Here is a 27,195-nt window from a genome sequence, read left to right as displayed (position 1 = left end):
ATCAGGGCTTCGTTTGGTTGCTAGGTAGATTCAAGCCTGTGTTTTGGATGCACGCCAGATGTGTTCTATACTGCTGGCTGTATTGCTATAGAAATCACAGTCCATTTTTGCTGTGTTTAATCTTTATTATAACATCTATAATTCCACAGAAGAAAAGATTCTGATTCAGAGCTCATTTAAACCATTAGAGGGACTTCCGTATTGGTCTGGAATATGATCTGACTTTAATGGGAATTTTCAAATTGTGGATCTGAATACTGACAACTGCAAATTTCCACTGTTCTCGAGTTCTGTTGGAGTAAATGGGTCTGTTGGCGGAGGTGCCGCATAATTGCACTTGAAATTAATTTCATTGTCCACGTATTTTTAATGTTACTCCAAACTTTAGCTCTTTGAAAAAGTAGTATTGGTATGAGGTTTTTCTTCAGAATGGATTTCATAAACAATACATTTATTCCATTTTAGCACTTTTTAAATGTTTTGAAATATTAGTTTCCTCATTAAGCCCTCTAAAAGCAACAATTCCTTCTTCATCTCTTCTGGGGTTTTGTTGAAATATTGGATTAAATGTCAGCAAAGCTCTTCAAAATACTGTCCATCTCTCATCAGCGAGCTACGTGGTTGTGGGACGTAGGTTACTTGACATGTCACCCAGCCTGGCGTGGCAGGCACAGATAACCAGCTCGCGTTCCTGTGCACGCTGGGCTGGAGCAGTAATGTCCCGTCTATGTCCGTGGGAAATACCGGTGTAAATCCCCTGTGAAACGCAGCGGGGATTCGAGATACCTACTTCTAAACGTGGCAGTGGCGGGAGGGAGCAAACCGTGGTCTTTGTGCGCTGCTGCACGCAGCACACCGTTGGCACTGTTGGTACGTGGAGTAGAGGGAACTTTCCTGGTTTAGCGTTTGTCTGTTTTGCAGGTATATTGTCAGGGCTTTTGCTCCTGCTTGTTTATTGAGCATTCACTTGAGAAAAGTCTTTCAACATTGCTGACGGACGTTTGTAAATAATGACTTCAGCAAATGCTGTGAGCGGTACTTTATAAATTGATATACCTTTAGGTCCTGAAGAGATTCTTTTTTTTCCCCTAGCTGGTGTTATTATGATGTAAATGCTTAAGTTAAATACTTCTCTGCAGATTTTTCCTGTATGCTTTCTAATGAGTTACTGCACATTCAGAAGGTTCAAGTTAGTTAGTGGTGGATCTTGTATCTTCTTGGAACGTACTCCCTTGCTGGAGTATAACTAGGACCATACTAGGCATATGTACATATCTGATGCTGTAATGGCAGAGTAGCAATAGTTTCTTAAACGCAAAGAAGTTTCTCCTCTAAAACTTCTCTTGTGAGCAACTGAACAGTGCAGAGCTTCTCCTCTTCTAGAAGCACCGAGAGACTGAACGTTCCTCCATCCGCTGCAGAGCCAGGCCGTGCTGCAGTACTGCTTTTGCAAAGATTTCTGAAACTTTAACAACTTTTTTTTTTGCAATGGTTAAATAACATGGAGGAATCAGTCTGCCAATCATAGTCATTCTGTGTTATTTAGAATAATACTGCTTTTAGTATTTTTGGTTCGTGTGTTTATTTCCATTAGCTTGACACAGGACTTAGGCATGAGGTTGAGTGAGTCATTGATATGATACGGGAGCAGTAACTGTCCTCGGAGAGTGTCGCTTGTTATTTATGTTTTATTGGGTTTTGAGTCACAGCTTTGAAGCCAGTGACACAGGCTTTCACAACATGCAATCTGGCAATTTAGTATATTTTGAAAGCAGGATATTCTGAGTGGGTGCTAGTGTATTTGGACAGTGATAGCAGAATTGAATTACAACATACGTTTTTAAGTTAACTTGTCCAAAGGAGCATGTGTATCGCACAAAATGATAGCAAAATCAGCTGCATTTTTTAAATTATTCCTGAATAGTGTGTAGACCTGCACTACTTATTCATTTGCTGGTCACTTAATTCCTCTTTGCCAAGATCTGGGTTCTAACTTCTTCCAGGGTGAGCTGTTTCCTGAGGAGCCGTGTGTGGCGCAGCAGAACAAGTGAGGCTAAAGAAAGCCTTTGTCTAACAACTGGTATTTTCTTGTTTTGTTCACCACTGTTTTCCAAGGAGCAGAGGTTGGAGGCCTGCTTGCATACTTGGCTTTGGGTAGAGCATTTCTTTTATGACCCAGGATTTTGAAGTGCGCCCTGCCTCATATTGGTAACTGAATATAATTGCTCTGTTTCAGGTTTTTGCCCCTGTGCAGTTGATCACTAGGATTCTGTTAATCTAAGGAAAGGGGTAAATAACAGGATAGCATTCCTGTAAAGGGATTTATCTGTTCTCCAGTGTGCTCCAGCAGTTGAGTGCTCAGTTAAAAAGTTCAACTTAGCGCAACTTCCAGAGGAGATGGTGACAAAGATTTCAGCCGTACTGTATTTCCCTCTTCCATGCATTTCAACTTCTTCACCTAACCTTCATGAAGATTGTCTTCACACTGACTGTTTCTTCTGTGCTTACAGATTTTAGCAACTGTTTTTACATTTTACATGATTTTAACAAATGGGGGGATGGGGCAGGGCAGACCAGACTATAGCAACCTTTTTAACGTTACCTTTATTTCAGCAGTTTTGTTAGCATTTCCTACAGATAGGAACTGAATGTGAACTACGGCATGTATGTCTTTGTAATATTAAAATAAGCTATTGAGTCATTTATGTCACTCAAATGTTTAGTAGTAACTTTTTGCATATGCTTAAATTCTGAAAATATATCTGGAGTAAATTGTAGAGCTGCTTTTACTTGTGTGACAGTATTAAAATGAAGAAAAAGTTGAAGAGAACAGATGCTTGGAACGAGTTTTGCATAAGCATAGTCTGTGAGGGCGTTTTAAATGATGCTTCTTGTTTTATGTTTTTGTTTTACCTTATGGCTTGAAGCCAAGCCCACTCCAAATTTTTTTGGTAGGTTTCTGGGTAAAGCCAGACAAATGTTACAGTGGAACTTAGCTTTGATGTTCACCTATTCTCAGTACACGGTTTCCTTCAAGATAATGCGGGTGTTTTTTTTTTTTTCCCCAGGAATGATGGAGATTAATCAAAAGGCAAATAAGACATTTTTACCAGCACTTGACATTTTAACTCTTCTATGAAAATGAGTGGGCTGGAATTGCTGTCTGCATCACTGAGTAGGAGTAGAGGGGAGAACTTTTAACTAACTTAATCGCATGCTCATCATGACATTTTGGTTTTGTTGTTGTTTCTTGACTGGAAAGAGATATTTTTTAAGTGGAAATACCAGTAGAAATTCCTGAAAGTGGACTACGTTTACTACTGTGTTTCATTTTGTAAGGCAAAAGTAACCCAGATCTTGAGCTGAGGATTCTCATCTAAATGATGCAAAGTAAATTAAATAGATAACCAGATGAGAATGTACCATATATTACTAGGCAGGTGTTTCTAGCCGACTTTCAAAATACCCATCTCGCATTCCAGATTTTGATGGTTTCCCTGAGCAGCTGTGGGTATTCTTCTCCAATGTATGAGTAACCAAGAGTTTTACAATCCTGTTTCTTAATCCGAGTCTTTCCTCTTCTGGCCAATCGGCTTTATCAGTGCAGTTAGACAGGAGGTAATGGTTTTACTCTTCATCCATTTCAGCCAGCAAAGTTCAAGAATAAGCTGTCTTCCAAGACTAAGCTAATAATGGCAATGAAATTAGAGTTTATCGCAAACAATGTACATCAGTCCAGAACTGCTTCCATATTTTTGTATTCTGTGGCAACTTTGTTATTACTAGGGTGTTCAGAAAAGACTTGTAAGACTTTTTGTGTTTTAACAGCAGACAGGCTTTCCACAATAGTAAAGCGTTACAAGGAAAAGCATGCTTTTTTTGTTTGTTTCGGAAATCTCCTGGTTTTATTCATGCTAATCACAGAAACTGAAACTCATCAGTAAGAAAACGGTCTAGACTTGGGTGGAGGCTCATGGAGGAAAAATGGGCAAGCGTTCGTTTGGGACTTAATAGGTTAGCGTGCTGTTTGTGTGCTGTTTGATACAGCTCATTTTCTCTTCTTCCAGTGTGCTGGCTCTGGTGCCTGCCTGGTCATCCCATGAGTTGGTTCAGGGAATTGCCTAAGACTGAAAAAGGGGAGTACATTAGTAAGTCTTAATGGGAGACAAGTATGTGTACCTGCGTATGCAAGGAGCCTTATGGATTTTTAAACTGCTGAAATGTAAGCAAGTAGTACCTTTGCAACACAGCTTGTCTGTTGTGCTTATCTTTTAATCTGTGATATTTTTTTCTTTCGCAGGACCCGTCGGGGCACAGCCCCTACTCATGGTGCCCAGACGTCCTGGCTATGGCACCATGGGCAAACCCATTAAACTGCTGGCCAACTGCTTCCAAGTTGAAATCCCAAAGATTGATGTCTACCTCTATGAGGTGGATATCAAACCAGATAAGTGTCCTCGGAGAGTGAACAGGTAAGAAGGTAACATTTGTCTTGCAAATTATACTGAAATTTTTAAGCAACAGAGGGACCTACTGAAGTAAATATAGTCTCTATGTAGCTTAAAATCTGAGTGTTATGCTATGGAGACCTCTGTGCAAGTTCTCACAAACATCTGAGGTGGGTACGGAGAAACCTTTAGGTTCTCTTCAGTTTGGTTGTGACCAGGTGCTATGAAGTGGGACAGCCACTAGTGGTCACAGTACTTTGAGCTGTTTGACAGCAACCCCTGTTCTTCAGGGCAGCATAAATATGGTAACTGCCTACAGCTATACCTTTTTTGGTTGCAATACTGGCTGTTGAATCATTTGAGTTAGCAGGAATCTGCTCCTATGGGTGTTTTTATCCTCAGTTGATACTGAGATACATTGCAGCATTGGTTAATCTGAAAGGTTCCCCAGCTTAATTCACTTGGGTACTGTGATCAGAAGCTAGTGACTAAAAGCCATCGCTGTAGGTACAGGAGGAGACACCCTTCAGCTGGAAAGCTTCCATTAGGAGTGGTGGTATGAAAGCACTGCAAACTAGTTTTTCCCTTGTTAATAGATATTTCATGCAATCAGCTTAGTATATTTGAAATGGTCAGACTTGGTTTGAGCTCCACCTGCGTCTCTTCTCTGTTGTTACAGCATTTTGTATACGACATTGTATCTCATCTTATTTTCATGTCTGCTATGTATTAGGGTCAAATCCCTTGCTAGGCTACTTTATTTCTAGATTGCTGGTTAAATGGAGAAAATATTTTCATGTAATATTTTCATATTCTGTATCCCTCTTAATTTAGTGATCCAACAAACTGTACGTATTGAGTGCTGGATGCTTCAGCCTTAACAGATTGCTAGTACAGCTTTTTATATATGGTCTTTGTGTATTTTGTCCTAAACCTCATAAATTTTGGGAGCCAGAGAAGCCTCCTCAGAAAGAGTAGTTAATTGAAAACCTGACGTTAGAGCTATAATAATTTTTGCTTTTTAAAGGTTACAACATTTTCTATTTCCTGTATTTCTTCTCTGCATTGAATAATTTTTTTCAGAGGAGTTACTTGTTAGTCTCTTGTGAAATCTGTTTCATCAGTTCAGGGTAGCTGAAAAGCAATTTTTCCCTCTTTCATCTGCAACTCTGTTTTTTTACATTTTAACAATAACATATTGCTAGGGCCTGATTCAGGCTGGTGATTTTTTTTTCCCCTGCTAGTTGCACACTGCAGTTATGAAGGCTATATAAATACTTATGTTAAGTATTAATTAAAAGGAAACTAATAAATTGCTAAAATCGGGATATAATAGTTCTATGTGAATTAATATTTAATATAATCTCGCTGTTATGAAAAGTTAATTTACTACCGTATTGTTAAATGAAGAATGCTTGTGAAGCCATGCTCGTAGGGATACAAGGAGAATATAAACTGCTCTAAACTGACTTACTGTTTTCTATGTCTTGATTCTTTTCTAGTGTGATCTTGTAATGAAGAAAATGTCATTTCACTTAAAATCTGTTGACTAAAACCACTTTTTTTGTCTGTTGTATGGCAATGCTTGATTAAAATAGACTAAGGAGACAAAGCTGTAAGAACTCTTTGCTCCAGCAATTGCAGTCTGTGATTCTGTGTAGTTGTTTCCATAACAGTGGGAGAAACTAGAGGGGTTTGAAAATAGTGCATTTGAAATAAGTTGTTTTAAAATAGCAACTACATTTTATTTAAAATTTAAAAGAAAAAAAAAATCCCTTTCATGGTCCTGTTTGTAGGGTAATTTCAAGCTTGCTTCCAAAACCAAAATTGATGTTTGTCACAGCTTGTTGTAGTTATGCTTTAGATAAATGCTGTGTCTTCTGAAGTTTTCAGTTCATGTGGAGAGATGCAAAAGCATTGGGTTTGAGTTCATAAAGTAACTCTGTATGAAGTGATCAATATTTTTGCTTACCTAAATGATAATGATTTCCTGAAGAGCATGTTTGCAGCTGATACAACTTTTCATACCTTTTGTGAGTCTCAGCTTGAGCATCTAACCGTTGCTTTTGACTTTTGTTAGGCCGTGTGAGCGTTGATTGTTTCCCAGAAGTGCTTTTTATAGACTGGAGTTAATTTTAGGTGCTTTTTCAGGTTTCTCATTCATAACTTCAATTGTTGTAGTGTAGGTGTAGTTCAGATGCAGGTGTAACTTTGTCCAGAAGCTCATCAACTTTCTATTCTACCAGTAAAGACACTGTCTTGTTTTTCCTTATTCGTGTTACCAACGGGTAGAAGCAGTCGTCTGGTTTTTGTCAAGGTAAACTGAGAAGACTAGTTGAACACAGGGAGCAAACCTTACGAGTTGCTTTAATAGTCAAATATTTTCAAATGAAAGACTGATTTGTTGTCAAATTTGACAGCAAATACAGTATGTAAATTATGGATCCTAATATAAGCTGTAGTTTAAAATCTGAAAGCTGAGGGTAAATCTTGTATGTATATTGGTTTTTTCAAAGTAGGGAACCGTGAAATTGGTTATTTAAAAATACTACTACTTTACTCATACAACATGTGTGAGATGAATAGCAGAGCTACAGCTGAGAACTCCAGCATGGGAGTTTTTGTTTTACAGAGCCTCTTGCTTTCTCCCTCCTGCTCCTACTCTTCACCACTAACTTTTATTCCCTCTGCTTTTGTCACAGGTTATGTGACAACAAGCTGGCACTTATGGAAATAGTTTCTTTTGCACGCTTATCCCTGTGCATAGTGTTACAAGGGAGCAGTGTACCAGTGCAGAATGGGGTTTTCAGATAAGATGGACTTGTGCAGGAGCACAATTGAGTGCTAAGTAGGTATTTTGAAGTTGCTTAAGTATATTGACGTGCTTTCAGCCAGTGAAAGAATTTGGATTCTGAGAGTTTAGTAACGTAAAAAACTGTGAAATAGAGAATTTCTCTTCCCTTTCCCCAAGTCCCCGCTGAGAGGCGAAAGTACTGCTACTAATTTTGCTTGAGGAGGAAGTCAATATTTATCGTCTTCCTGAAGTATTTTAGGTTAATATTGCCTGGTCAGGAAATGGTATATTAGTAACCTTCTGCTTTGCAAGAATGCTAGTTTGCACATGCTTAAGAAAAGTGTTTCATTTCTGTAGAATAATGGAATTATGATGTATCAAGTAAGATACAGTTGTTGCACCACTGAAACACAAAGAATCCCCAACGAATTCAAATCCTGAAGGCATGTTTCAGTTAGAGATATTGCAAAAGTATCTTTGGACCTGATATATCTACTACTTGTACCAAGAAGCCTTTTTTTATATAAGATGAAAATTTTATGCTGTTTTTTTCAAGTGTAATTTCAGTGCTTGTATCAGGTTACTATCTTCTTTATTGCCATCAACTTATAATAAACAAAGTTAGGAGAATCTATAATTGCGTGCAAATTTGATCAGGCTTTTACTTGATTTTGTTGTAAAACCTCAGATTATTAAGGACTTAAAGCTAAGACTTTTTTGTTAGGGTACCTCATTTTTACATACAATGTAGGCAGAATTCAAAACTCTCATTAACTGAAGAGCAGATGAACATTACTAGGTGGACAGTACAATTAACTGTACTGCTTCCATGAACTAGCATAGCTTTCAGTTGTGAGTTTGTACTAGTTTTCATAATACTAGCTTGTGGGTCTCTTCCAAGGTAAGTGTGTCCTTGCTTTGTATAAGAAAGGTTATACAAAGGCCTCAGTCATTTCTGGGACTTTCTGAAACTATTTCAGTAACAGTATTTTCCAGTATTTGAGCATTTGTGTTGAGTCTGATTTTATTCTTTAGTGTGTATCTGTTATTTGTTATTTTAGTTGAAGTATGTGAAGCACCTTTTTGGAATATCAGTGGGTGTTCTATAATTCACTTGAGTAATAAGTTTGTTGAAACTACTTCAGCAAAATGCAGGGTGTGTGGGAGCCAGATCCAGTCTGATACTTCTTTGAAAACATCTTCAATGTAAATATCAACTTTTCTAGGGAGGTGGTGGACTCAATGGTGCAGCATTTTAAAGTGACAATATTTGGGGACCGTAGACCAGTTTATGATGGGAAAAGAAGCCTCTATACAGCCAATCCGCTTCCTGTGGCCAGTACTGGGGTAAGAGAACTGGGGAAAAAAAAGACATTTGTAACAGCTTCTTAGGAAAGAAAAAGAAACAAGCCCAACTTCTAATATTGCTGAGTTCAGAAAAACTGAAAATATCTTACAGTGTCTGTATTGAAATGGAGTCCTAATGTATTTTCTGCAAATTCCAGTGTATGTAAATGTGCATGCAGTACTTGCATTCAGAACTTTCCCTAGAATTCAGTAGCCTCTTTCTACGGCAAAATTTATTAAATACTCAGTTTTACAGACTGTAATGCGTTATCTTTTGATGAAGTACTATTAAAAAATCAAACCACAGTTTCTCTGGAATGAAGAGTTTTCTGATTCAAGATGACAAAAAGTTACGTGATCCTCTTCTGCTTGGTGAGGACCCACTTCTCTTTATTTTGTGCATTTGATAATGTACTTTTATCAAATGTGCTGTGTCCTAAACATCTCAGTTTTTGAGTCTCTGGCTCAGTTATGGGAAGGAGTGAGAACTCAAGGCTACCAGACTGAAGATTAAACAGCTGCTTTTTTTTTTTTCCCCTCCTCCCCCCAGGTGGATTTGGATGTGACATTGCCAGGAGAAGGTGGAAAAGATCGTCCCTTCAAAGTGTCAATAAAGTTTGTTTCTCGGGTGAGCTGGCACTTGCTGCATGAAGTTTTGACAGGAAGAACCTTGCCTGAGCCTCTGGAACTAGACAAACCTATCAGCACTAACCCTGTTCATGCTGTTGATGTGGTGCTACGACACCTACCCTCCATGAAGTAGGTTCACTGTCTTCCTGCAGTCTGTCTTTACCTGAAGTATCCCCACTGGGAGACCTTCATCCCTGTTTCTTCACAGGTGAAAAGGAAAAATGATCGTTCCCCTTACGCAGCACAGCTGGTTAGCTGAACTGGGGAGATTGAAGCTAATTGTGTAGAAGTGTGTATTTCTGTAGACATTTAAACTCCAGAGCAGGTGATATATTTGTTTGAAAAGATCAGGAAACAGGATACACTTACAATAGGCCTTAATTGAAATACTGAGAGATTACAGTATGCTGTAGCACTGCTTTCATGTTTTCTGCTAAAGTTGAGACAAGTATCGTGCGCTTGATGGCGGTGACTGTCTAAAAGCACAAGTCTCTTTAATTCATTGATATACCCATCAATGATGCATGCTACTCGTGTTTTAAATACACAGTTGAGACTAGATACCTGTCCTAACAAAGTCTGTTCTTTATCTCAGAACCCTGAAACATTAGAGAAGGCCAAATTAATTTTGCTTTATTTGGTTAATGAAAGTTACTTTCAAAGTTTGATTGCTGGGTTTAGACAGTAGGATGGCTTTGCGCTGGTGTTTTTCATTGGGTGTAACTGACTTAAAAAAAAAAAAGAGACTTGTTTTATGGAAGCCAGGGTTCCTTAGCTACCCGGATCCTAGGGAAACATGAAAGATGTTAACCTCTGTACTAACGTCTGCCCATGACAAATGTGAGGAGGTGTGGAGGTTTGTGAACAGCTGTTTGCTACCTCCGAGAGAAACATATGTTTCTCTAGTTCTTTGTTTCCACCATAGTTATTCCTTCTCCCAATGTACATTGAATTCAAATGTTCCCTAGTAAAACATGCAAAATGATCTTTGAGGGTCAGTCCAGTATATACAAAATGTTGTTGTACAGAATCTGCTGTGATGGAGATTATGCTTTCTTGAAGCGGAAGATCAGAAAGGGTAAGTTAACTTAGTTCTTGATTTGTTGTAAAAACTGAAAGTGGTTGTGCGTTGCTAAAACTAGTAAATGTTTTGTCTAAATTTAAAAACACTGCAATGGAAACAAGCATTCAAAGTGTATTGTTTAAACTTGGTTCTAGGCACAGATTCCTGGTGCACAGAATTCCAAAAAACAATAATGCTCTGTGCTATAATCTTTATTATAGAGTCTTTATTTGGAAAGCAATATTTTCTATTTGGAAAACAGTACCATACACATGTGGTCATCTTTTTCACTAGGTATACCCCTGTGGGCCGCTCCTTTTTCTCAGCTCCAGAAGGCTATGATCACCCCTTGGGTGGAGGTAGGGAGGTCTGGTTTGGGTTCCATCAGTCTGTTCGGCCTGCCATGTGGAAGATGATGCTCAATATTGATGGTAAGTTGGGATTCAGGGTTAAGAATAAAGATAGTAATGAACATGCCTCTAAGAATAAAAATGACCTTGCCATTCAGTCATTTTACTGTTGTGTGCTTGAGTTTGTGGTACCACGTTTCTGTGTGATAATAACTTGGTGCCATCTGTGCAGAGGGATTTAGTAACCAGAAGCCATTGTCTACGCTGATTTCTTAATTCATATTGTAAATAATAAAGAGTTAAAGTAGCTTGGGGTATTTTGCTAGAATTTATATCAGAATAAGAAAACTTTCAAACTTTAATTGCTTTATAGACAAGGGGTTTTCACCTGAAAAATGTGTCTCATTGCTCAGTTTGAAGTTTTTAGTAGTTGTCTCTTGTAATATCCTTATGAAATACAACATTAATTGTGAAGTCAGCCTACTGCAGAAGTTGTAATAATAGTAGTAGAGTGAGATTGTATTCGTGTATGTATGCATACATTGGCTTCCTGTTCAGCCAGTTCAGACCAGACCTATACAGCAAAGGCTATCTAGAAATCCTAGTCCTTTTTTCTGGATTTGTCATCATGCCAGTGTTTTGGCAGAAATTTACCTGCCATATTAAAAAAAAAAAAAAATCCTATATAGGAAGGAAAAGCCTAGCGTAGCTTGTTTCCCTCCTTAATTTCTGTATTGGTATATCCACAGTAATACAGGCAAATTACTTAAGATGTGTCTCCATGCAGCTGTCCACAGTAGGTGTTGTTCAATACTTCCAAGAAAACTCTGTAAGATAGATCACAAACGCTTTTGTGAATAGGGCTAATTGAGATGGGCTTTCTTATGCAAAATCAGATCTGCTTTGCACCACTTTATTAAGTCCCAGATGAATGCATCTGAGATCAACTGGTGCATGTGTCAGGCTCCTTGGTGCTGTAAGCACTCTGAGCCTATTTAGTTGTTAAACCCCTATTGAAAAATGTCAGTGTTTGAGATGCAGGTGCTGCCTAAAGTTTTCTCTAATTCACATTCTGTTCTCGCTGTTTGAAATGCTTTATAAAACCAAGGTAAATAGTCTGTCTTTTTGCACTAGGTGAAGCACTCTAAGTCAGGTTGTGCTTAGCATCTGTCTTGGAGCATAATAAAACGTTGCAGATGATACTGAGCTTTCATGATGAAAATTTGCAAGTCCATGTGTTCTGGTTTACCTGAATTGTGGATGATACTGATGTGACTTCAGATGGGTTTGTTCTTGTAAAATTACCTTTTGAACAGCAGCCGTGGTGTAGCTCTTGTTTGAAAAATGGATGTAAAAACCTTACCGGTCTGAGAAATAACCAATAGTAGTATCTACATGCTAGGTACTGAGATAACTACAATTCAGGTAGGACAAGAGTATTAATTTACACCAATTTACGATGTACTGCACTATTACTTTCTGTGAAGCAAGTTTTTCTCATCAGCATTAGAAAGCATAGTAATTACTCTTGCAGTAGGAATTAAGTCCTTTCTGTGAATGAGAAACTTAAGAACTTTGTAAGCTGCGGTTTACGGGGCAATCACTTCGTGTTGTGGTTTGAGGTTGTGACGGTTACGTTCAAATCCCATCACTTGATTTTGTTTTAGTTGTTTAACTTGTGTGAGGTTCTCTGCGAAATCTGTTTCTCTGTGTCGCTTGCGTTGCTGTGGGAGGCAAACCGCATGCTGCCAGTCGCTGGGGGTGTAAGCTATTTGTGTTCATTCAGTAATCGACATCTGGAGGTGTTGGCCGGAGTGTGTCATGTGAAGTTGGCAGCCTGCTAAAGTGATGCATGTCTGAAGAATGTTTCGTTGTGTTAGCACAGAGATGTGGTGGGTTTGGTACATGAGATCTGGAAAACTAATAAAATGCTTGTCAAGTATTTCTTTTCTGTTGTTGCCATTTAAAGTTTTAAATGTATGGAGTAGTTTGCTTGTGTTTGAGCTATATCGAGTGCCACCTCACCTTTCTTACTAAAAGGTATTGTTTCAATTGCTTATAACTTTGTCAAGCAGATTGTTTATGGTTTTCCTTCCATGGAATGAGTCAACTGTCCCGTTTAAAAACAGTATATTGTCACTCAATGTGATTGTGTCGTTAGTATGCAGGGAGGGTAAGAGATTTTAGTAGATCAAGGGTTGCATTCACCACTACACTAACATAATTTGTGTATAGTCAAAATAGTTCTCATGTTTCTACCAAATATTGGTTCTGTAATTGAGCCGGTTGTATCATTGACAAAATTATATTGCATATTGAATAATCTTAGCTTTTCATGTTAAGCCTTCAGTAGAGATATATTAATACTGTGTCTGCTTGCAGCTCCATGCAGATTTAAAAGAGAATGTCTCTCTGGGACATTACAGCTCTCTAGAAGTGTTATCTGGAGGAAAAACCCTTTCAAAACCCTGAAATGCAAAGTAGTTGCAGGATGACTGTGCTGGAGACTGATGTGTCACTGTGGGCCCTGTGCTGGCTTTTGTGTACTTAGTTGTTGCAAGGCTTGCTAATCTGTTCTAAAAATGTGTGCTGCACAACACTTGCTTGAGGGTTATGTGGAATTTTAAAAAGCATTCATTTATATGCTGCTTCACAACATTCTGACTTGGGTTTTTTTACACTTAATATTTTGGTCTTTTTAGTTTCTGCCACTGCCTTCTACAAAGCACAACCTGTAATTCAGTTTATGTGTGAAGTTCTTGACATTCATAATATTGATGAACAACCAAGACCTCTGACTGATTCTCATCGGGTAAAATTCACCAAAGAGATAAAGGGTGAGTAGAAATGTATCTGTTCTGTCCCGGGTAACACAAGCTAATTCTGAGGGACTTGTTTTAACTGGAAACCTCCTGGTTAGCATGCATCAGAAGGGCCCTGGAACTGCCAAGAGAATTGCAGTGTGCCCTGTTTGTAGTTCTAGTCCTGAATGAAACAATGCAACTGTACAGAAATGAAAGATGAAAAATGAGGTATGTTCCCAGTGACTTAGAGGGAAAGGGAAGGTGTGTTGTTTACTGCCTGGATAGAGGTAAGTGGCTGTTGCCTTGCTGGATGGCTAACCTTTTATAAGCAAGGGTCACTGAGGCCATAGTGGTATTGTGCTGTAGGTCTCCCGCGGTTTAAATGCTGAGGCAAAGTGAAAATTGATTTCAAAGCTAACATCATTGATTCTTTGAAAGTATGCTGTTGCAGTGATTTCTAATAACTGATTGCCTTATGGAAAAACAAGTACCACTTGCTAACTTGCAGCTGAAGGCCAAATGCCATTCCAAAGGAATTTCCTAAGCTGCTGGTTTGAGTCGTATCCCTCCATATATGCTACTTTGCTTTGCATTTTCCCATATCCTTTCATTTCAATGTAATTTGCAGAGAAAGAAGCCTTAAAAGAGCTCGGCTCTTCAAAGCTCTGCTCTTAAACGCTTGTGTTACTTCATGCAAGATTAGACTCTATTGAAATACTGGAAAGCAAAAAAAATATATCTGAACTATAGTCACAAACTGATGTGTTCATAGAGTAGTCATTAGTGGAAAAAAAACCTTAAAGGCGTTATTTTGTAGTAGTCCAAACATGCCTCCTTTTTACATCTACCTGTCTTCATTTTGTAAGACTGGTAACTGGAGAATGAGAAATTGTCTCTGCTTGATGATCTTGGATGCCTCAGAGACTTTGTTACCACAGTCAGAAAACACTGAAAGGTTACCTTTGCTGTCAATATTTGGTTTTACTACTGTAGTATCTGGGAGCTCCAGCCAAGATGCTGTGATCATGTATCGTGAAACAAACCCTGCATTAAAGAATTGGCAGTCTGTGAGCAGCTCTGTGGGAGGGTAATGCCTTCTGTAGTGTCACAGCAGATTAATGACAAAGCGATGAGTGGGTTCCAGATATCTCTGTATTCACAACCCTTTTCTGCTTGGCCACAGTGCTTCATGGTTTCTTTTTTGTATTTTCTCTTAATGCTATATCAGGTCAGTGGTAGTTTCGTTCTGATTATGCCATCTTCTAAGTAACACTGATGTTAATGTTGCAATTAGTGTTGTCAGGAACCAATGAAGTACAGTTGATACTTCCTTGGGATGTCTGTGTCCCTAGTAAAATAAACATGGTATCTGCTTTCTGGTACTTAGGGACCTGATTGCATGTGGGGTATTCAATCTGTGGTCCACAATCCACACGAGCCTCAACGGGACAAGTCATCCAACTGCTTTCTCAAAAGCCTTTACTAGTAGACTGTAGGTTGAATCTTTTGGGTAACACAGCTCTGTTTTCAACCTTTTCCTCCGTGGGGTTAGGGAAATACATAACAGCGTGTCGATGCTATGCAGCACTTGTGTGATAAGCTCAGTACTTCCAGCAGATGTTGAGTCTACTCTTTATGTACAGTACAGACGGTGCATGCACAGTTACCAGAAATAGCCACTGAAAGCCTCTTGAAGCTGCCGTTGTTGCTGTCATTATTATTGTGCATAGAGGGTCAAGTCTGGTGAGTCTCTGGTGTGTAGGCCGCGTGCTTTTAGATGACATCTTCAGCTGCTCAAAATCTGAAGTTAAACTTGGTCAGTGAAATTAAAGAAAATTACAGGCTGAATGTGGACAGTAAGCTAGGGGCAAAAATGAACAATAAGGTAGAAATCTGGTTTTGCCCTTTAGATTTCAATTATATTGGAACTGCTAGGTTTAAGAGGAATACAGCATTGAGAATGAGAACAAAAGAATATGATGAAAGCAGCTGTCTATGAGATTAGTCACATGCCTGTTAAATGAAACTGCTACAAGAAATTCAGGTGACATTGAACATTAAATATTATACATTATGATTTGGTTTTGAGGATAATACCTGATTAGTCAGAAATCAAATTATAATGAAAGCAAAATGTTTAGAGAATAATAATTCTTATGTTGTGCTGTTTGATCATCAAGGTTGTTGGATTAGAATATGTTCTATTGTAAGAAACCTTGTGTCTCCTGTGCACATTTTTGTGTAGTTATGACATCAGGGTTTTTGGTACTTTTGTGCAGGTCTAAAGGTAGAAGTGACTCACTGTGGAACGATGAGAAGGAAATACCGCGTCTGTAACGTAACAAGAAGGCCTGCAAGTCATCAAACGTAAGATGCTTTTTCTCAGAGCATAAAATGTGTGATAGCTTAACACTGACTGTGTAACAGGACCTAATATTATATTAGTTTTGGGGATGTTGATACTTGCCAACTAAGACTTCTGTACATTTTATTAAAATGTATGTCTTTTCAGCTTTCCTTTACAGTTAGAAAATGGCCAGACTGTGGAGAGAACAGTAGCACAGTATTTCAGAGAGAAATACAACCTCCAGCTGAAATACCCTCATCTTCCTTGCCTACAAGTGGGACAAGAACAGAAACACACCTACCTGCCTTTAGAAGTAATGAACTTACTCTGATAAATCAGCTTGTTATTGGTAGACTGTATCATTTTGCAAAACATTAAGTAGTAGTGCACTTTGCAGTACAAGCATGTTTACGTATTTACATGTTTGTTATTCTTTTATTTCACTAAAGACTATCTACATTTTAAAAAGTGCTTTAAATTTAGAACTGTGAGAAAGAAGAATTCAGTTGCTTATACACATTGGGGGGGTGTTTCACAGTGATAGCATAGTATTGTGTATGTACGGTACGTTGGGATTGTTTCTGAGTGCTCCTATTGTGTATTGATGCTTCTGATTCTCCTTCAAGGTATGTAACATTGTAGCTGGCCAACGGTGTATCAAGAAGCTAACGGACAATCAGACGTCGACTATGATAAAGGCCACGGCGAGATCTGCTCCAGATAGGCAGGAGGAAATAAGCAGATTGGTTAGTTCTTTAATTTCCGTTCGGTGTGATACTGCTCACTGAATGACACTGGACTAGATTACATTAATGCAAAAACTTCTCGTATGACCAACCTAGTCTTTTCATTCCTTCCTTCTAGCCCCTTAACTTAATAGATTTTAACTACTTTTAATAGGATTTATTTAAAATAGCTTGCGATAACAGCAGGAGTCCAGTGCTCAGCACTATGTGCTCTTGTGTTCTAATCTTCACAATTACTTCCAAGGAGGTATTGGAACTACTCAGGACTAATAGTTCAGTGTTTCGCTGTATTGGGGCCTTAGGGTTTTTAAACAAACTTGTGAAATGGACTTGGGTTTTAGTATGCAAACTCATGAAAATAAGATTTTGTTCTAGGTACTTTTCCTTTATTCCTGTTGATATTTGAACACCGTACTTTTTTGGTTATTACAGGATGCTTATGTTTGTAGCGTTGCTAAATACTTTTAAAATCATGAGCTAGACTGTGAATATCTGGGTCTTCAAACTACTAACAGAAAAAAATGGGAAACTTTCAAGATGGTAGCATCACTCTAATATTACTTAATTTTAATAGGCACTGAAAACAAACTGGAGCAACTTGATTTGTCCAGAATCATACAAGGAATCTATAGCAGGGTAGAAGAATGATTCTAGGTCTCCTGAACCTCAGTCTTGTACTGGAGATGTATGACTCCTTTCCTTAGTACACACTAAATGTTTTCACGTGATAACTCCAATATATTTTCCTGATGCTGAATCCAGACACTCTAAACATCAGTATTTTCTCTGACTTGAAATATTATGAAACTTGAATATTTTTCATTGAATACTCTTACAAACAGATAGCTCTTATTTGAAACTGTTTGGGTTTTGAGCTGGCAAGTTAGCCAAAATTTTTAAATTAAAATAAGGCTGGTCTGGAGAACACAGAAAACACGAATGTGCAGTAATAAAAGGAATTAATTTGTTTAATCTTGGGTTCTCTAAAGGAGAATGCTTTTTGATCTATCCTGTGAGTAAATAAAATGCTCTTAAATAAGCATACTACAAATGAGCGCTTGAGTAACTAAGGGAACAAAATAATCTCAGCCAGTATATCTCATGGTATTAATTGTTTTCACTGGGGATAGGTTGATAGTGTTGAGCAGTTAAATCTGAGCCTTTTTCGATGACAAGGGGAATTGTTGTAGAGGAGTTCTGCAGCATTCCTGTTAGTCTTTTGTTTGTTATATGAACTATAATTAAATACTTCTGTAATATGGAAAAACTCTTATTCTAGGTGAGAAGTGCAAATTATGATGCAGATCCATTTGTTCAAGAGTTCCAATTCAAAGTCCGGGATGAGATGGCCCATGTGACGGGGCGCGTGCTCCCAGCTCCAATGTTGCAGTATGGAGGACGGGTGAGGTTTTTCCTCTTTCTTTTGTTTCTCTTTTGAAGAGTGATTTCCTGCACACATTTACTATTTTCGTCATTTCAGTTGCATTGTGCAATACAGGGATCAGAGTTTGAATGGTAAACACTTTTTTTTGTTATTTTAAAACTGTAAACAGCATAGGCTTTTTCTTTTGCTTGAATATCTGTGTTGGTTTTGTTTCCGCAGAATCGAACAGTGGCAACCCCAAGCCATGGAGTATGGGACATGCGAGGGAAGCAGTTTCATACTGGTGTTGAGATCAAAATGTGGGCTATAGCTTGCTTTGCAACACAGAGACAATGCAGAGAAGAAATACTGAAGTAAGGCATGTCACGGTTCAGGCTTTGGACTTCTAATGAGCGTTTTACCTGGTTTTAATTATCTAAGATGTTAGGGGACAATCCAAGCTGGTTTGCTTTCTTGCTGGAAGCTACAGTCAAAACACTGTACCGGGGTACACTGTGGGGTTTTGGTCCTGTGACATTGCTGCTTTGTATATAGTTCCTTCTAGCATCTTGAATGAAGTACTAAAGGTGTCTAAACTTGTTTGTTGGGTTTTTTTTTTCCATTTTGGCCTATGGTGTTTCAAAGCTGTATGGCCTCCACATAATGAACGTTTTCAAAATGCTGCTTTAAAAGCTATTTGGAATTGTCTTCGTTTGAGTAACACAGTTCTTCTGTCTCCTTCTGCTTTGGTTGCTGTGTGCTATTGCTACTGTGAAAACTCAAAAAACGTCTCATCTTTAGGGGTTTTACAGACCAGCTGCGCAAGATCTCCAAAGATGCAGGGATGCCGATCCAAGGCCAGCCCTGTTTCTGTAAATACGCCCAGGGTGCAGACAGTGTGGAGCCCATGTTTCGACACCTCAAGAACACCTATTCGGGGCTTCAGCTCATCATTGTCATCCTGCCAGGGAAAACACCGGTGTATGGTAAGGGAATACCTCTGTCTTTACCTGTTTGGTTGAGTATCATTCTGAGAAACTTGCTGCCCAGCATATGTTAGAAAATTCTTCAGGACCATTCTTTAGACATTAGAAACCAATGTTTTGTCTGAAGTTAAAATTAATTGGAAGCAGGTCTGAGCATGCAGGTAAGTTGGAAGTTATTTTGCAGAATATGTACATTTAAATTACTGTGACTTGAGCTAAGATAAAAATACAGCAGTAATTTCAAATGGACTCAAGTTGTATCCTAATATTTGCTTCTCAGCGGAGGTGAAGCGTGTGGGAGATACACTGTTGGGAATGGCCACACAGTGTGTTCAAGTCAAGAATGTCATTAAAACGTCTCCACAGACCCTATCAAATCTGTGCCTGAAGATTAATGTTAAACTAGGAGGAATCAACAACATCCTTGTACCTCATCAAAGGTAAGAATCTTTGTGGAGGCTGATTTGGGTTTTGTTTTAACAGATGTGGTTAAGTTTGGTACTTAGCAGCCAAAATTTAAATGCAGCCAAGTTTTAAGTTGAAATATTCTTCTGGTAATAGTATGTGATATTTGAGGTAGAATTAAATTTTTTCTAGCAGGGGTTCTGAGTGGTTGTTGGTCCGTGAGTTAGGTCTCAAGCCAAGGCTCTTTCCAAATGTTTGATCAGTATCAAAAATTTGAAGAGAAACTGTAGATCTAGAGATTTTGAAATATTAATATAATCAGAATTTTTCTGCAGGCTTAGGAGCACACAACACATCACAGAAGAATGTAACTCTTGGTTAACGTATCAATGTGCTGTTAATAAGGGTAGAATAATACTGGAGGCATCTTACTTCTCTCACTTTTATAGGCTGGGTAATGCGGCTCACGCTTGTTCTTTGCATGGCTATTCTCTGTGCTCTATTTCTATGTGTGTGCCAATTGCTTTGCGTTCAGTGAGAAGGTTTGACAAGTCCAACCCATGTGTGCTCCCATCATTCTGGAGAAGCACAAGTCTTTCAGTCCTGAAGACTAGAAATTCTGGTTGACTCTAACCTTTACTAGAGCATATCTATTCTTTGAGTGGAAATATGCATAATGCAAGGTAGCAAGCCAGAAAAACTTTTGGAGTGCAAATCTTAAGAATTCTTTCCTGAGAATTCCTGAGAGCTTGGAATCAAAGTTTAAATGTGAAACAATGGTGTGTGGAAGAATATTCTGAAGGCACTGGGAGACCGTCCTGCTGCTTAAATCCTGTAAGCCAGAATAATCTGTGTGGTACTATACTCAGCCATTGGTTGCATGGCTGATGCAGTACCAAAGCGGTGCTTAGCTGACCTCCAAGCACTAGTGTAATCAACCTGTAGAATTATAGTTTCTGTAAGAAGCTGTCTGTACTGATCAGGTGTAGCTCAATGGCTTTTCTCCATTAGAATCATGCCACAGTTAAATGACAGCGTATTTGGAATGACTGCTGTGGTGGTTTTGAAGTTCACATCTTGTGCACAAAGATTTCATTGTTTAGGTTTGGCCAAAGTACCTGATAAGAAGGCTTCTCTGTGCAGCTTAGCTGAAATAGAAACAAAACCCCATATTGAGCAATAACCTTGCGCCAACTGTTCATCTACAAGTGTGACTTAGCACTTTTTTCTTTTTGAAGACCTTCTGTGTTCCAGCAGCCAGTGATCTTTTTGGGAGCTGATGTCACTCACCCTCCTGCTGGGGATGGAAAGAAGCCTTCCATAGCTGCTGTAAGTTTTATTAAATCAGCATTGTTTTTTCATCTTAGGTCAATGTTAGAATAGTAAATGCAACTCATGGAATATGTCTATGTCAAATATCTTTCAGGGCTTATGCCAGTTTTGTACACATTTCCAATGTTATTAAAAATCATGTCTTTAAAAGAAAAACATTGCTTGATACTTCAGACTGTTTTCTTACCTTGATTTAAAAATTAAAAAGCTATAATGGCAGTCACATTAAATAATATATTTGTGCAAAAATATTCTAAAGGAAATGCAGCTTTGATGTTAGTTAACGTATTTTTAAAGGAGGAAAAATGTAATTAAAGGCCTGGTTTGGCAGGAATGTTTTTGATGCTTCTTACCTTTTGTGTTGGTACAGTCTGGGAGATCAAGGTGGTGCTTGGCTCCTTGGTCAGTCCCTTCCTATTTTGTCCCCTTGGTATTTTACTTGGCATTGATTGCAGTTATGGAAACTGCATCCCTTTTTAAAGTAACTAAGGCAAACTGAAGTGTTTCTCTGTGTAAAAGGTGAGAAAACTTCAAAGAAAAAAGTCTGTGTCTGGATTATAAGAATACGCATTAATGTGCTGTCAACAGAGGGGAAGACTCCAATTCTGCAGATGCATTTTGGGGTGCTTGGAGGGCAAGTTTTATACCTCTTTTCAAAAGGTGTTAAACCGGTACCTACTACAAGTTCCAGTTAAAAATGTTACTGTGGTGGTTGTTTTAATGTAAGCATCTGTTACTTGAAAATTGCTGCTCTTGGCTTTTTTTGCTATTTTAATTTTTCTTTGTACAGATTTGATCTTGAAGCCTTTACTCATGTAATCTTCCCCTGAAGGTTGTAGGTAGTATGGATGCTCATCCGAGCCGATACTGTGCCACGGTGAGAGTTCAGCGACCCCGGCAGGAAATCATCCAAGATCTAGCCTCCATGGTGAGAGAGCTGCTCATCCAGTTCTACAAGTCAACACGGTTCAAGCCCACGCGTATCATCTTCTATAGGGACGGAGTCTCTGAAGGACAGTTTCGACAGGTTGGTTCATCTGTGGGTTTCTTGGAGGACTGTGTTATTACATAACAATTCCAGTTCTCATATTTGAGTAAGCTGTACTGCTTGAGTTGCTTACACTTACGCCAAGATACCACAAAATAATTGAGACTTTTAAGGAGATAATTTCTTAAGCATGTTGGGTAAGAAAAGTTGCAACTTCTTTCCTGTCTGGGAAGGAGAGGTCTTAGAACTTGGGAAACAATATATTTCTAAGTACTTCCTAAGATTACTAATTGTGTGGCAAAGTTGTACATAGTGTTAACTGCAAACCATTTATTAGGTGTTGTGTGTAGAATACAATGGAAGGAAAACCTAAACTATTCTGTTCTTGTGCTTGTAGGTTTTGTATTATGAACTGCTAGCCATTAGAGAAGCCTGCATCAGTTTGGAGAAAGATTACCAGCCTGGAATAACCTATATTGTGGTGCAGAAGCGACATCATACACGATTGTTCTGTGCTGACAGAACAGAAAGGGTAATAGTTGCCCCCTCTCATAATAGCCTTATGTGAAAACCTTGATGTCAAACACTTAATGCTGCTGGAGAAAATATTAGCATGGGCTTCTATGTCAATCTGATTGTCTTTGCATTCAGGGTAGACGTTGAATTAATAGGCACAAAATGTGGCCCCAAATTGAAAAATCGTTGACCTTAAGTATGCTAAAAAAAAATAATCCCCATCAGGCTTTGTCATGTTGCACATCGATGCTGGTCTTTGTCAGTGAACTATAGCTAATATTCGTGTAACTAACTAGGACCAAGTCTACGGCAATCGTAATAGAAGAAAATACAAAATCATGGAACCCTTAACTTTCCTGTTCTTCTGAGTGAGTCGATCCAAACTCGAGCTGACAATTCTAAATACAAGTATATGTGCAGCTCTTCTGTCTTTCTGAGATTGAAAGTTCTGAAGTGCTGTGGGTACAATATTCTGTTCTGAGATCGTAGGGAGCCATGCAGTGTCCATGTCAAACATCCTAGGCTGCTGTATTGACACGTTCCAAACAGTACTGTGGCAGTTCATTCACTGAAACGTTGCGTGTGTTGAATAGAAACCTGTATTTTTAATTACAGTTGAGATGTATAAACAGTTGCTAGCTGCACTTTTTAACAAAACTGTTTCTCTAGGTTGGACGAAGTGGCAATATTCCAGCTGGAACAACTGTAGATACAGACATTACACATCCATATGAGTTTGATTTTTACCTCTGTAGCCATGCTGGAATACAGGTACGATTGTTTCTTTGTAAGTAAATGTGAATTTAGAACACGTTGTCTTTCTCCCTTTTGTGACGCTTGTGTTTACAAACATTTATTAGGGAAATGTCATTTAGCTCAGTTTTATCTGAGATACCACGTTATTGTGGAACTAATAGTATTATTTGCTTAAGAGGTGGTCTCTGCTACACCTTTAAAACTTGCATTGATGGTAACTCGTGCTTTTTTAAGTTTATTTTAGAGGTCACTTTATTTTGTACCTTTGTTATTTCTGAAAATAAAACTTCCTACTTTTATGATTTATAGCCACAATGAAATGAACATTGGATTAAGTTTTCAAATGTAAACAGTTTGAAAGACTGAAGGCAGTGTTTGATTATTTGCTGACTAAATGTAGACTAGTGAATTACAGGCTGTGGCAATTAAATCCAACAATGTGGTGGTGTTGCCAGCAATACATTGGAGAGTCAACTTAATGACAAAAATTGTGTCAGGATATTGCTTAAAAATGGAAAAAAACTAACTCTTTAGATTTTTATCATGTGAGTCTGACCGCATTGTCATAAGTTTTGTTTAGGTTGGGTGGGCATGTTTTCTGTTCCAGTTTTGAACCACTGCAATGTTTTTTATTCAGGAGTTAAAAACTTCTGCTGCTTTTCTCCACTTACATGTGTATCTTTATGCTAGGTCTGGGAAAGCTAGTTTTTGGCCCCTTGGGAAAAAAAATTGTATCAGTGTAAGTTGAAGCAGAAATGCCAGCTGTAGCTGCAGCTCATTGTTATTAATAAGTCTCAACTTATTAAAGAAGTCTCAACTAAATGGATATTTCGTATATTTTCTTTAAAAGATTTCTATCCTGGTTAAAATACAACTATTGCTCTAATTCAGTTACACTAGAGTTAAACCTTAGGGTATCATGCCCTTTGTGGTGGGAAGAAGGAGGGAAGGGGAGTGTTCACTCCAAAAGAGTGTCTTTCAAAGTAAGTGCATCATTTAATAGCGAACTTCTAAGAGTTCCTAAGAACCGTACTCAGTATTCAGTACTTGTTAGTGGTCTATAAGGAAACATTAAAGTACTGATGGTGAAAGTCAGCGTGTAACTGGGGGGAACCTTGACACGAGTAAAAAATCTGATTCAGCATAATGCCAAAGAGCAACGCAACTCTTGAACCTGTGGGAAAGATGACGTTGTGTGGCAGTAAGGAAGTGTATGTTTTTGTGTAGAACTCCGTAGGTAACTTCTGAAATACTGGAACCGTTTCTAGTGTTCGTACTTTAAGTTAGGGTGCTAAGGAATTGGAAAGAGTTAAAAGCAGAAGTTATTTCTCTGGGAAATGTCTTGGTGAGAAACAGTTTTAATTAAAGGTAGTTAAGAGGTGGTGTAATCATGGTTTCATCATATTGGGAGCAGGTTTTGATTGTTGAGGGTTATCTAGAAGGCATGTGGGTTTTTTCCAAGCAAGAATAATTAGAGTAACATCATCATGTAAATGTTAGACGACTTATTAATCTTTAAATACATTTAGGGCTGACATAAGACTGAATTTTCTTTGGCTGCTGTTACGTAGGAGTTCAGACTAGGTAGTCTGACCCTTTCTGAACTTAATCTGACTTGATTGTATGGAAAAGCCAGATAAGTGAATTGATGTTCCCTTCTTCTTAGGGTACCAGCCGTCCCTCACACTATCATGTTTTGTGGGATGATAACTGTTTTACTGCAGATGAACTTCAGCTGCTGACTTACCAGCTCTGCCACACATATGTGCGCTGTACACGATCAGTTTCTATACCTGCACCAGCGTATTATGCTCACCTGGTAGCATTCAGAGCACGATACCATCTTGTGGACAAAGAACATGACAGGTAAATGAAAATGTGTGCTTAAGTTTTTGCCCCCATTGGTCTTTGCTGCATTGTCAGGCATAAAGCCATCTGACTGCAGAGAATTACTGCTCGTTTTGCAGTTATTTTTTGTTACCTCTGGGACTAGTCTTAAGATAATCATTCCTGACAGCTGCTGCTCAGTATCAGACAAGAGTGGGTTGGTGGATTCTACTGAATAACACGCAGATTAAAAGAATTAAGTTTAGTTTAAAAAAAGTATTCTGTTATTACTTTGTGGTCTGAGGGAATCAAGCCACACATGTAGTTTTTTGCTTTAGAATTAGAGTAGTCATGAATGAAGCAAATGTTAAGTGCCTTCCACTTACCTAATCTGCTTTGTACGTCAGAACTATTTTATAACCTTCAAGCCATCAATATATTTGTAACAGGCTTATTTTTAGATGAACAAACTGAGCAGCTAAGGTAAAGGGATTTGTCAAAAGCCTTGAGGTTGCTGGGTGAATAGACAAGTAGATTTTTCTCAGTATCTGGTTCTATTACTATTGCCATGTTTTTCTCCTGAGCGTTGAAGAGATGTGAAGGCACCTTTTTGGTCTGTATTAATATGATTTACAGCCCTGCTTGTCTTTTTCTCTCTTTCTTGCAGTGCTGAAGGAAGCCATGTTTCAGGACAAAGCAATGGGAGAGATCCACAGGCCCTCGCGAAGGCTGTACAAATTCACCAAGACACCTTACGCACGATGTATTTCGCTTAAGTCAATAAAACGGGAGCATACTCACTGAAAGGAAGAACTGAAAAATTAAGCCACATACAATGTATGTTTCCAGTGGGGTTGGTTTATGGGGTGTGCCTCTGATCATGCTGAAGTTGACACTGTGCAGGGGGGAGAGGCTAACCCTTAAATTGACACAAGGAAGATTGTTTACTTCATCGAGGAACACAGCACTATTATGCAATATGAAACCAGCCAACTGCTTTTTTGGTGCGGTCTCCTGTAGGAAGCACCGCCATCATTTTTTTTTTTTTTTTTCTCGTAGTTTAACCCTCTTATGCCTTTACCTCAAGTTGCTCGGCAGCACAACTATCTTTGCAAAAAAAAAATAATAATAAAAAAATCGTTGGTGTAATTTAAAAAAAAAAAGCAAACCACCTTTATAGGAACAATCACAATGATTGTTTGGGGGAGGGAAGTGTGCAAAAAGAAATATTAATTTTTTTACCCCACTGCATTGAGGAATCTTTCTCTCAATATTGCCATCAAGCATTCGAATGTGAACATATCCAAGTACATTTGAATGTACAGCACTAGCTAGAAAAAATTGAGGGGGGAAGATGTTTTGCACACTAATAATCTGAACATAATTTAGCCAACTGCTGCCTTTGTGTCTTTCTTCACAGCTTTGGAGTTCTAAGCTCCAATAGTTCCCTTTTAAAAAGCAAAGAAGCTAGTGGTATTATGTGCAGGCAGTAGTGATCCAAACTCTTCTTGCTCCGTGGTGAATTTACTAAAGCTGCTGTTTTACCTAGTCCAAAAGTTTCAATTATTTTCTATCTGGCAAGTCAAATATGTTGAAGCTTCATGTGAGATCAGATGTCCCAAGTTTTATGGGATTACATATAGTAAACACGAGAACTGAAACTTTAGAGCTAAAGGTCTTTTTGGAAAAAAGAAAAATGCTAGTTTACTTGCTGCCTCTCACACCTTAATGTGATTTCATATGTATGTGTTTTTGAAGTTTAGCTTCCTTTTGTTTCTTTTATATTTATTAGAGTAATAATAATGCTTTAATTTAATTATTACAGAACATATGGTCAACATCCAACTTTTATTTTTTAGAAATGTAACCATGTTTATTTTTAAAAAACTGACAACTTGTTTTGCTATCTTTTAGTGCAATAAGCGTTCTAAAGGAAAACTGTGTCCATTGAGCTGTACTAAAGCAGTGTTTGTACCACTAACTGTGGAAGAATGGACACCTCCATGATTTTAAAAGGACAAAGTAAAAGCCTTAATTTTGAAAGGAAAGTTTTATAGTCAGAAGGAATCTTGAATTTTCCTTTTTTAAATCAAAAAATAGCAAAAATGCTTCTAGAATTCTGCAAGCTTTACTTGTCACTGCAGTATTTTGATTTAACAAAGGAATTGGCCATATTTTTGGCTTTGAAATGCGGAGGATATTTCAATTAAATAGAAAGGGGTTTTTTATCAAGATCTAAGTTTTTACATGCTTAGTTAAATCTATTTGACATCAGCAAAGTGTCTGGAATTAATAACAGTTTTTAGGCTTTTTTCCTCTTTGATAATGACTTTCCTTTTAAAATTAAGTTATTGGTAACTTCATTTCACTTTGCAAATAAAGAGGGCTGGGATAGTTCTAACATGTTAAATCACTGAAATGTGAAACAAATTAACGGGACTCTTTCATTCCACTTTAAAGGTAAAACAATATTTAAGATGTCAGAGACAAGCA

At 38.2% G+C, this 27,195-nt stretch overlaps 1 protein-coding gene across 1 annotated transcript; it reads left to right on the top strand.

Annotated features, from left to right (window-relative positions):
* The first annotated feature begins 4,158 nt into the window (after window positions 1-4,158).
* On the top strand, window positions 4,159-26,994 carry AGO3 (argonaute RISC catalytic component 3). The gene is made up of 19 exons (XM_009328244.1): window positions 4,159-4,183; window positions 4,301-4,472; window positions 8,469-8,589; window positions 9,140-9,348; window positions 10,577-10,713; window positions 13,335-13,469; window positions 15,716-15,803; window positions 15,949-16,096; window positions 16,410-16,529; window positions 17,809-17,931; window positions 18,133-18,266; window positions 18,694-18,878; window positions 19,159-19,318; window positions 20,522-20,612; window positions 21,448-21,642; window positions 22,001-22,135; window positions 22,789-22,890; window positions 24,542-24,741; window positions 25,370-26,994. The coding sequence occupies exons 1-19, from the start codon at window positions 4,159-4,161 to the stop codon at window positions 25,476-25,478; spliced, it is 2,589 nt and encodes an 862-aa protein (XP_009326519.1). The 3' UTR covers window positions 25,479-26,994.
* The last annotated feature ends 201 nt before the right edge of the window (window positions 26,995-27,195 follow it).

Source organism: Pygoscelis adeliae, unplaced genomic scaffold (assembly GCF_000699105.1).
Source record: "Pygoscelis adeliae isolate BGI_AS28 unplaced genomic scaffold, ASM69910v1 Scaffold387, whole genome shotgun sequence".
Taxonomy (NCBI): Eukaryota; Metazoa; Chordata; class Aves; order Sphenisciformes; family Spheniscidae; genus Pygoscelis; species Pygoscelis adeliae.
The sequence above is the reverse complement of the archived record's forward strand: the minus strand, read 5'-3'. Positions and strand labels throughout refer to the sequence as shown.